This window comes from Labrus mixtus, chromosome 6 (genome assembly GCF_963584025.1).
Source record: "Labrus mixtus chromosome 6, fLabMix1.1, whole genome shotgun sequence".
NCBI lineage: Eukaryota > Metazoa > Chordata > Actinopteri > Labriformes > Labridae > Labrus > Labrus mixtus.
The window spans coordinates 27782236-27794320 of NC_083617.1; the positions used below are offsets into that span (position 1 = coordinate 27782236).

The following is a 12085-nucleotide window of genomic DNA, read 5'->3' on the forward strand; positions in this document are numbered from 1 at the left end:
CTGACATACTGTAAATGTCACCCTATAGCCATAAATGTACACGGCTGCGTGTTAAACCTCAGGGACTGTTTAAAGTGTGTGTGTGTGTGTGTGTGTGTGTGTGGAAGCTTGCTGCTGTAAGGATGGGTATGGAGGAAGGACAGAAGGAAGGAGGGGAGAGGGAGAGGGAGAGAGAGGGAGGGGAGAAAAAAAGGGGATGCACGTCATTCTGACACGCAATTGGTGGGAGAGAGGAGGAGGAGGCGGAGGAGCGCGAGAACACTCTTACAATGAAGGGTTTCATGTAGTACTACGACATGGTGCTATGGGCTTGAATTAATTATTTCTTACATAATCAAAAATATCAGTTTATTTTGACCCACTTTACCCACCATACACAAGGTCTTTATATCTTTAACATGGTCTCAGTGTACAAAAGTGAATCTTGCCAAATAAATTCACTTACTCATACATATAATTGCAACTCATGAAAAAGAAAGTCAAGACAAGAGTCTGTTTAAAGGGATAATGTGAGGAAAAATGTGTTGCAATATACAAGAGTACAAAAGCCAATAAAAAAACAGGCACAGATTTCACGTTATTTATCAGATTGTAAAAGGTTAACTCGCCATCTGCGTCCATCACTTTGTTTTGTAGCCAGATGTGACAATATTTGGACCAAAGGGTGGATACCTATGAATGCATCTATCGTGAGTGACAGGTTGCTTTGATAGAATTTCCGAAAGCAGACTACATTTATTTAAATGAAATTAGGAACATCACTAAAAAAATAAACTTGACACAAACACATTTTTTTTTTTACAGTTTCAATGCTGCATTTGCATCACTTTTCAAAACCTAGTAATTTTTTTAATTACAGGCTGTTGGAGCGGGATCTTGCATTAAAGATGAACATGTTATGTAGATGGGTTTACACACACACACATAAATAATCCGTTTATGGTCTCAATGATTGTACATTATCTCACCAATGGTTTTATATGATCGCTGTTTTGATCTTTTGGCTGAATAGAAAACAGATGAATAAGGGATTTTTATTTGACTGTGAATGGTCCTACAAAACCCACAATGCACCTTTAAGGAACCCTTCATTTCCTGTGTGTTCTAGGCTCTCAGTGAGCGCGCATCTTGACGGTGAGTGGAGCCCCCATTCTGAAATGAGGGCTGCGCGCTCCCGTCGCAGGAGCAGTGAACGCGCTTGAGGGGCTGCGGTCCCATTGACGGTTCCGTCTCCCTGACAGCAGCATCAGCAGCAGCATCAGCATCAGCATCAGCGGCGGCGCTGCAAAACAAGAAGAGTCCGCCTCGCCCCGCAGACACACGGCCAGCCGGCCATCCGGACCGAGTGGAAACCCGAGCCGCCTTCGGGGGACCCCCACCTCTCTGCCCGGCCTGAAGGAAGGCAGCGAGATCCTCCTCCCGTGTCCCAGCATCCCGACCGACCGCCGGAGAGATGGGCTCCCCGTGAAACGGTGGTGGTGGAGGGGAGAGGCGGGCGGGCGGTGGGAGGGGGGTGGGGGGAGAAGACAGCGGAGCAGCAAGAGGGAGAAGGAGAGGCTGAAAACCGGGAATCGAAGCGCTACCACCACCACCACCACCGTCACCGCTGCGACTACTACTACCGGAGCTAGCCCCGACACTGCTGCTGCCGCCGCCGCCGCCGCCGCCGCCCTGGGTGCCCCCCACCACCGCCATGGGAACTCCACATCAGTCGCTCAAACCGCCGCTTCATCCGTGGGCCATGTCGTGATCCGTGGGCTTCGCCAGCGGGTTTTCTATCCGTGATCCCGACCGAGGCGAAGAGGAGGGAGAGGAGGAAGGAGGAGGAAGAGGGAGAGAAGGTGGTGGTGGTGGTGGGGAAGATGTTCGCCTCGGTGGGCCCTCGGGGCGGCCCGCGCCCACCAGTCGCCCCGGCCATCCCGGAGCCGGACCTGAGCCATCTGACAGAGGATGAGAGGAAGATCATCATGGCTGTGCTGGCTCGGCAGCGGGAAGAGGAGGCGAAGGAGGAGGCCATGTTAAAGTAAGAGAGAGAGGAAGAGGAGAGGGATAGTGTGTGTGCGTGTGTGTGTGTGTGTGTGTGTGTGTGTGTGTGCGCGCGCGCGCGTGTGTGTGTGTGTGCGTGCGTGTGTATGTATGTGTGTGACTGGGCCTGGGCTATTTCCGTTCTGAAGATCCACCTCCATTCTCTCTTATGGTTGAGATGTTTCAGCACTGTATCTGCCCATGCATGCAAGCTTGTGTGTGCGTGTGTGTGTGTGTGTGTGTGTGTGTGTGTGTGTGTGTGTGTGTGTGTGTGTGTGTGTATGTGTGTGTATTCTGCAGTTCCATCCGCACAGAACTCACTCACTAACAAACAGGCCCACAAAAGCTACAGATGTGTGCATGCATGGCGGCGCCAGTGTGGACCAGGTTCACCTCTGGTTTGCAGATTCTCGCTGCTCCAACTGTGGGTCAGGAGCTCTGGAAGGAGGAAGACTATAGGGTGATGGAAGGATGAAATGAAGGGGTGTGTCATCCCCATGCCTCAACATCAGCAGAGAATAAAAACTAATCTGTTGCCTGAACTTGCCTCCGCAAAATCACCAAAGCCTGAGTTGGACATCAGGACTTTAACTGAAATATTTAAAAGATAGATGCAGCAGAAGTCTGGCTGAAGCCTGGCACTCAGAGTTGCAAAAGTAAAACCCTCCCTGTTGGCTTTTATCTGTGCAGCATCCATCTCAACAGCTGCTGTTCTCCGCTCTGGGGTGCGGTTGAGCCTTTCCCAGCCGTATGCACTGTATGTAGGCCAGTGCTCTTGCAACAGACATCACACGGGCTGTTATAGAACCAGTAGGCCTGTAACAGTGAGGGAAAAGGTGCCTGTGTAATGTCATTTTGAATCAGGAGCTGCATCCACCTCCTCCTCTGTACCACCACAATCCATACAGACATGTATGTGTGGAGAAAAGTCTCCTCCTGATTATTTGGCCACTGCAATTGGTGCAGAAAAGAGCCCACATCCTCCTCTTCTACCTCCTCCAGGACCCAGAGAATCTTCATACATTTTCTGCATGGTCTGCATGGAGCAGCATGCATAGATGGGCTGATAGAAAAAGATAGAGCGACCCACCTAAGCGAGGCGCTCCTCAAGCTTTACGTCCCTGTTCTATTTTAAGCCCTCTGTGCGGACTGATAGCCCAGCACTGGAACGGAAGATCGATTCATTGCATCTAAAGAAGGAAATGTCCAATATATAGCTCCAACTCTAAGTGGCTATAGATCATTTTCAGTAATGTATTAGAAGCCGTGGATTCAGTCATGTCATACTGTGGCTGCTGCAAATAAGGCAGGGCTGTCAGCACATACATGTCTTGTACTATATTGGCCTCAGCAGTGTTTGCTCTCATCACTGTTTGGATGGAGAGCAGTGTGTGTGCGTGTGCGTGTCTGTGCGATTAGGTCTGCACTGAAAAGCTGCACTGGTTGACTAATACATGCATGGTGAGTGTGCTAGCAGTAGGGTAGTGTGGGTTGTAATGCAGAGAGGCAGAGAATACTCCACACTTAGGAGCATTTTTAGGTATACTCACCATCACTCTCCAGGCTCTTAAAGCATACAGGATCACTCGATATGTTGCATATACTGTAAGTTCAAAGCCACAGCATCATGATATGATGGTGAATATAAAGAGGGTGAATAATGACATCCTGTCAATAATTGTACTGTGTTAAAGTGGTTATAAACTACAAACAGAAAGACTGAGGAAGAATTGTTAACCTCTGCTGCAATCCTTGATATCTTCTTTAAAGCCTAAATCCCAGTTACATAAGTACAGGGACGTAGTACAGTAGAGCTCCTCCCCACGGCAATATAACAGACACCAAGTGACCTATGAACAGCAGTCCTTTTGCATGCTATTAACATCGGAGTCAACCTTTATTGTGCATAGAAGTGGAGTTACAAATACTCAAGGTTTGTGCATTCTATAGATGCACGAGTCGAACTAGCTGACAGTTTAAGGCCAGGCCTCTTTACAACACAGAAATGATGAAACAGTGTTAGAACAACTGGCAGGTGTGCGGTTTCTTTCATCAGTTTCATCACGACTGGATGAGCAGTATGTGCTATTTATAGAGTAGATCCACTGAAGTACATTGTGATAAGTGCATATTGTTGTGGGCTATTTTTTTTATTGAAAAACGTTTTAGCCTTGGTGATCTACTACGGAAGCCCTTAGCGGACATGCAACTACACATTTTGTTTTGATATATTTTTGAGTTATAACAAGTTTTTTCCAGCTTTTTTCTCCAGACCTCGACTTATACGTTTTGTTATCTCTGGATGATAACACTGGTTACATGTCAACAAGTTCATTTAAGTCTTTTTGTCAAGATTTCCAGAAATAAATTAATTGTCACAGAAAAACCAGTATTGTTTCCAGAGACGAGATAAAAGGTCAAGATCTCGATAAAACAACCTCGGTTTAGTTTTTATCCCTGGAAACGGAGTACACTAAAATGTATGGACGCATGTACTCTCATGCGGAAGTCAGATTACAAAATCTTGTGTCTGTTACGATGCTCACTGTGTCAGATTAGGCGATCAAAGAGTCATCAATTTGTACCATGACTTGACCGACAGACATGACAGACTACACGGTGTTACCCGACCAATTGCGATGACCGATTTGATGACGTTGGAAGGAAGAGGGGCTGGGGTAGATGACACCTGGCAAGAAGGCTGTAAACAAAACAAAACAAGGAATACATTGTGGAAAGCAGAAAACATTTAAAACATGTTGGACTTTCTGCCGGGAAGTCGTGAGGCGTCCCAAATGTGGCCTTGATTGTTGTTCACTATGACTCACTACACGGGCTAAAACGATCGATTATTGGGGCCGGATCAACGTGCTGTCTGACCTCAGAATTAAGGCTTCTGTTATCTACCTATGATGCATATACTGTAGTAGCAATTTGCTATCAGCATTTAGAAACTCTACATTGTGTATTATATTCCAGGGAGATGTCATAAAATGGAGCAAAACAACTAAAAGTCAAACATTTCTAATACAGACAACCAAATCTCTCAGAGAGAAAACAAATCTGATAGAGAGGTGATGAATGTGTCATCTCATCGTTTTACTGTTACTAAACCCTCTCTGATTCCTCTATGAAGATACAGAATTAAGCTATAGAACAAGTGCTGAATGTTCTATTACATTGTTGTGTGGAAACGATCGGCTCATGCAAACGTTAGTTAAATGATTTAAGGGTTACTGTCACAATCAAAGATGAATCACATCCTGTCATGATGGAATGTAACTGATCATGCAAATCCTGAAGTCTTACAAGATATTTCCCAAAAACTTTTTAGAATCAAATCCCGCGAAGAAGTTCAAAGAATTGGTGCCAATTACAAGCCATTGGATCCGATCGGGCTCAGAGAAAGATTAACATGTCACATCATGTCACCATTTTTTTAAAGCATGAAGCAGTGAAGTATCAATTTGAATGCTTTTCCCCCAGGAGTTCAGACGTTTCCCTCATTTACAATATTAAAGTATATTAGCAAACTCTCTCAAAGTTGCTGGAGTTGTGTGATCGATAACTGCAATGTGTTGTGTGTGTGTGTGTGTGTGTGTGTGTGTGTGTGTGTGTGTGTGTGTGTGTGTGTGTGTGTGTGTGTGAGTGACATCAGTATAAACTGACATATTGCAGGCTTTCAAATCTGCACTTTAAGCCTCTGATGATATTGTTTTGTTCCAATATTAAAATGTATTAGCAGACTCTTGCAAAGTTGCTGGAATTGTTCAGGCCTAATATCGGCGAGCTTACATAAGTTATTTCATGAGTCAGCTCATTTATTTGGTGCCTTACAGAAGTAAGCCAGTGGATGTCTGAACCGCTATGAGAACACAATGAAAAGTCGATATGTATGTAGCTTTACTTTTTTTTATGTATACGTATTCAGAGTACATAATTGGTTGATATACTATAACCTCAAATCACAATGGCACAGTCATTTAATTATTTGTCAGCAGACACCAAGGGAACAACCCAAACCTTAGCCTAATTGAATGATTTTATGAAATGAAGAGGACGAAAAAGTCCATCAGATTGTCCATCAGGAAGGAAGTCTCCTCCTTTACCAGAGTAACTCGAGGACGTCAATCTTCATCAGTCACTGGTTATTTTTAACTGTCAATGCAGCAAAGTATGGTTAGAAGAAAGAGCCATCACCATATCTAACACGCAGAAATGTCTCTTAATGAGAGGGATGCCCACAGTATTGACGATCAAAAGACACGTCTTCTGTTTCAGACAGCGTGGGTGTTGGCGGGGATTTCTCTCTCCGGTTTCCTTTGTGATCCGACTGATCAGAGCCCGCACTTCATGTTTATGGATGAGATGGTTTGGAATCTAACTGTGATTGTGTCAGTGGACATATTGAAAACATGTCATTGTTTAAGGCCTGTGTAGGTTTCTCCTACACTGCAAAGAGAGTCCAAATGACGTTCCCAATAGCTTACGGTGCTTTCACACATGCACAAAACTCAGAGTAAATGTTCTGTGGGAAGTTGGGGTGAGCTGATGTGAGAACGCTGCAGGAAATATTCAGGAAAAGTCACAGCGAGCGAGCTCTGTTGATATTGTGAATGTGTTGTACTACACTCAGCATTCAGACTTAGCAGCATTGCATCCGACTCTGTTGCTTCATCTTCCATTTTCGTGTGTTTTATTTTTTATTTTTATTTTTTTACATCATGTCTTCCCTCCTGAGACCCCCTCCTCCTGTCGGACAAGGATAGTCTCCCTTTGTATGGTGCATGTTTTAACAAGCAAGTCAGGAAGATTTCAGGGGCAGTCTGCCTGAAAAGTTCTAGAAATGTTCAGGGGTGCGTCATGCTAAAACCGCTTTAGATTGTAGTAAGAGGGTTTGCCTGAGAGTTTGGTTTGTTTGAGTGAGTTTACTGTTGTTTAAAGTCAGTTGACATTAAAGACTTTATATGCGATTTTTCAGACTTAAATATAATATAAATCAAGTATATCCTCTGAAAATAACTCTGTGATTCATGACTGTCTACAATGGGTGTAACACCCGAGTCCCACTGTCTGTGATGCTTTCAGAGTTTTCAGAGTCCTATCTTCACTTTGTTTACATCGCCTGGACGGCCGGCTGACTCCTCCCCTCGTGTATAAAAGTTGTTTAATTGAGGGACTAGAGAAAAGAAGAATAACATACTGTACTCACTGCTTAACTGTGTTTCTAGATCACGCTCATTTCAGGTAAATTTACATGCAGTGTGAAGATACGAGCATAATAAAGATCACTAGCATTAGCATGCTAACACAACAATGCACCGCAAGTTGTTTTGGTTTCATGCTGGTGCTCAAGGGCGACATCTGCTGGATCAAAAAATAAAGCCTTTAAAAAAGATGCTGGGCTATGAAAACTAACTACAGAAATCAAACTCAAAGTGTTATTCCTTTACTTTAAAACCAGCACCTCTTCACAAGCTGAGCGGTCTAAGTTACAAAAAGTTTTGGCACCAAAATATGTCTCTAATATCAATGTTATACTTTTGTCTGATTTAAGTAATTCCTCTAAAAGTGCTTATTCGTGCCGATGTCAGGCTGAAATTGTTATTCTTAGCGTGTGACAACATAACTGAAAGGATTGTTACTGAGATTGACTTATTTGTTTAAACAGTATGTCGCTTATTTTGAAAAGAGAGCACATTTTATAACTTCTCTTTTCATACCTCATGGACCCCTTAAACAAATATAGGCTACAGATGAGCCTGCATTTTTGCCTTTTACACCAATAATGCATTGGGCCTGGACTTACAATTCCAAAATCAAGGTCACACAACAACACAAACCATTTAAACAATTGAGACAGTTGAAGACAAGCAAGTCCTGTGTGCTGCAGGCTTTGAAGTGAGCGAAGAAACAGCTAAAAAAAAAGGCATCTTTTCGTAACCAAAAGGGGAGTTCAGTAGCCTGGCGCAGTTTTGGTAATTTGGTCATCATGAGCCTGGATTTGGCCCTTTGTAATATAGCAATGAGTAAGGTCTTTTACCTGCTTTTTGTAAAGTGTCTCCAGACAACACTTGTTATGAATTGGCGCTATACAAATAAAGATTGATTGATTGATTGATTGAGTAGGGATCCATAATGTTGACACTTGGAATAACATTCCCAGTTTTGTGTAAAGTGTAAAATAAACAGGCTTTTCTATTGGTAAAACTTTGATTGGGTTAATTTTTTGTACATTGCAACCATTATGGTCTGAAGGAATACTGCAACCTTAAGCCATCTACTGGAGTAATACCAATTTTTTGTGCATGTTTTATTCTTTCAGACCATACAGTTTTGTGAATATAGTGTCCAGGGTTAAAACATCAGAGATTTCCATTAAAGAATAAGGTTACACGATGATAAGAAGATGAGTTCAAACAGTAGGACGACACATAAATGCTGTCCTGAAAATCCACGGCAATTATGAGAGTTGAACAGAGTTAAAGTTAGCTTATATGTTTATCCTGCACTGAGATTTCAGAGATGTGTAAATGATCTGCATACAAATTAACTGAGAGCGTCAAAAAGTCAAAATCCTAACTTTGTATGTTTCAGAGAAGAGAAGCCAATCCAAGCAAGAACGGTTAATCTGGTTGGCCAGAAGAAACCTCCGCAGCAAAACGACGTCCGGTGAGTTCCATTTTTTACTCCAACAACAACTCGAATATCACCTTGTAGAATTCTAAACTGTCCCAAAATTAGTTAAAGAGAGTGGTTTAATAGTTGCTATTGCGTCACTTTATCGTCATTGCACCCCGCTGGCAACACAACCTCCTTTTATTAGCCCGCAGTCTGTCCTTTTTTCTCATATTCATGTTCGGTTGTGAAATTTATTCTACACCTTGGATGAGTCACGGCATAAAAAATATAAATTTGTGTTCTGGTGGCTGTCTTTTTCACAAGTGTGACTCAGGCCATTATTATGCAATTTGTATGATACTGTAAGTGGAGTGGCACTGCTCAGGGACCTTGTTCAGACCACCGGATTTGTTGTCAGGAAATATTTGAGTGAAAATATACGTCAGGAATCCACACACTCCTTAACCTGAGCGACTTCATATCCTGTTAAACACACAAAGATACAGTCGCTGTCTGTCATCTCTCAGACAGTAACAATATAGCTTCTAGTGTTGGAGCGTTGGAGATGGACATAATCAGTGTGAGAAGTCCAGTCCAGGTCCGGTTGAGTCATTAGAAACTAAAGATGTTGTGGCTCCTTTTAGAAAGGCTTCTCAGGCTGGATTCAGGTGCTCTGTCTGTCCCTCACTTTGCTCAGCTGTCATGTCAAGCTGCTAATCAGGAGGAAAGGCTTCCATCATGTGGATGGTTTTGTGCAGGTGCTTTTTGTTGACTGTTTGCAACTACAACAAGAGATGCACCATAACTCGGCATTTCAATATGGCACCTATTTTGAATTCCTTGGATTTTGCAGTCGGCTTTAGGTAGAAACTCGACTTTTTAAAATCATAGGCTAGTTTGGAGGTAACGTGGTGTAGTGAAGCTAATAAACACATGAGGTGCAGGTTTTTTCATGGATGCATTTACCACTTTTGGTGCACATTACGTCCGTTCCCCATCCCAAATCATCAACTTCTGTCACATTGCATCTCATAAATATGCACAAGGAACCCTTAAGCATGTCAGTGACAAGTCCATGACGCTTTCATCGGATCCCAACATTTCCCGATCAGGTGTGGTCAGGTCCGACCGGTCAGGTGATGTAGTTTTGGTGTTGTTCACTTAGGGCGCACTCACACTACGTTGCCCCGTACTGTGCTGGAGTACAACTGCACCCCCTCCCCATTCCCCCGCTGGCCTGCACCCACATTGCTCCAGGACAAACCGGGTCTCAGCACGGTTACCTCTTGTACATAACATGTAACATTTACGTGATCATGAAGCGTGTACAAGACAGATAGACTCCCCCCAAAAAAAGGCAAGCACGGTAGAGTCGGCATCCACACATCAGAGAACAACACAGGACCGCAACTTTACTGACTTTGTGGCTTTTTTTGAGTCATTTTGGTCAGATACAGCCATAACACTCCGGGGTTTCTCGATAATGGAAGGCAGGAATTGATTCTACGTCATGTCCACGTTGCGTGCCCGTCTTTGTGCTCGTACATGAGCAATTGACTGTACCATGCCAAACCCCACCTCTTTCATCGGTGCCAGGGACAAGGAAGTGTACTGGGAGCTTGGAATGCAGCACTCACATGAGTCACTTTGGGGGTCAAAAGGTCTTGGCCATGGTACAGATTGTATGGTGTGAGTGCACACTTATTGGGTTTTCTATTGCTCCATTGATGAGCTAAAGCAAGCTAAAACCAAACAGAGGACATAAGAGATGATTCAGGTAAAACGCAGTTCAGGTTAGTTATTTTAATGATGGCACACTCACTGAGAAAGACCCCACATACCAGATATTTAACTATGATACAATACTCATAAAACTCAAACGATATTGCTATCAGTTTCCATACCATGGGTCCAAAAACAGATGTATGAGGCTCCAAATATTGGGTAACTTCTTGTTTTTATTATAAAATTGCAGGCAAACTTCTGCAACACTGTCAACATTTCAAAAATGTTTTTGTGCAATTAAGACAGTTTACTTTCTTTCCCGTGCTGCAAAGTTTGGTTAAAAATACGACTGAAGATTTGTAGTTTTCTTAAAAGCTTTGGTATTCTTTGGCATTATCAATCATTAAAATAATAGAGAATTAATGGTTTTAAAAGGTGGTATTTAAATATATTGTACTTTTTTGTCAACCTTTCCTTACCACTGAAGTTTTGAATCTGGGTCTTTATCCCTCTTTGTATTGGACTGCAATGGTTGCAATTATTGAAGCCAAATACTTTTTTACAGAGAAGGGGTTAGGCGGAAGTTAAAGAGGACAAGTCATCTGAGCCATCTCAGCCTTTGGATGTGCACCTGTTCCTTTATTGGATAACACTGAACAGATCTAAAATGACGTTCAAAGAAGTCATTTACAAGTTATAAGCAGACATCCAAATACAGAGGTTAGCCTATTGATTTTTATGTTTTACTTATTATAAGAGCGAAGACAGAAGGACTGATCAAACTGATAGATACTTCACATTAGCATCTCTTATCTCATCTCAGTTAAAAGCAGTAAATGGTGAGAATCACACCAAACACAAAAACTGTTGTTTCTGTATCGATTTAAATATTTTAATACTGATGATCATAACATTTTGAAAGAGCCTTATCAAAGAGATGTCGATGATTTTCACTGACTGCAAATTCACACTAGAAAACAAATGTCCAGCTTCACTTGTGCTATCCTTTTACTTTTAAATGTCCCTTTAGGTTGTGTAATGCTTCTAACTAACATCATATTGAAAATGGAGGTGGTTAGAGGTCACAGTAACTTCTTCGGGAATAACGCCTCCCATCTTGTTTCCAATTAGCGGGGATTGGAAGCTTGATGGGTTGGTCAGGAGTGATTCTTTAAAAATGCTGAGTGATCATCTTTCCCTCACCACTGTGTGTGTGTGTGTGAATGTGTGTGTGTGTGTTTCTGTGTGTGAAGCCTGGTTATTTGATCAGCCGCTGGTTAATACAGACTTGAATTTGCGAACGCGTTACTTGAAACAGACTCGGTCGTTTCCACTCTTTGATGTTATATGAGCATCTCGGTCCCCGCTGGCTTATTTGCCCGTTGAAATGCGAATTTTCATGCGTCCTGTTCGTTTGCGGTGACTTCTGCAGCCAGTAATGTCTTTTTTTTCCTGCCACACAATGATCAAAGGATAAAGCTTGTTTATGCTCTATCTGTGTGCATTGTATATGTGTGTGTGTGTGTGTGTGTGTGTGTGTGTGTGTGTGTGTGTGTGTGTGTGTGTGTGTGTGTGTGTGTGTGTGTGTGTTGGATCAGAGAGTGAGTGGGATTACAGAGTAAGTCAGCTGGAGCACATCTGCTTCTCTGAGGAATCCCACAATATGGCCTCCATTTATAACATTATACAATCTGTGCCTTTCTGGTCAGTATTC

General features: G+C 42.9%; 1 protein-coding gene across 27 annotated transcripts in view; it reads left to right on the forward strand.

The window, feature by feature from the left end:
* Positions 1-1525: 1525 nt before the first annotated feature.
* Positions 1526-12085, forward strand: part of LOC132975911 (regulating synaptic membrane exocytosis protein 1-like) — a 113869-nt gene continuing 103309 nt past the window's right edge. For 11 of the 27 annotated variants that reach the window (XM_061040783.1, XM_061040797.1, XM_061040799.1 and 8 more), the window contains exons 1-2: positions 1528-2023; positions 8623-8697. In XM_061040783.1, coding sequence (XP_060896766.1) covers positions 1863-2023; positions 8623-8697 — 236 coding nt within the window. In that variant the 5' untranslated portion in view covers positions 1528-1862. Of the gene's footprint in view, positions 2024-8622; positions 8698-12085 lie in introns of all 27 variants that reach the window. The other 16 variants (XM_061040805.1, XM_061040804.1, XM_061040806.1 and 13 more) reach the window with 5 other exon arrangements.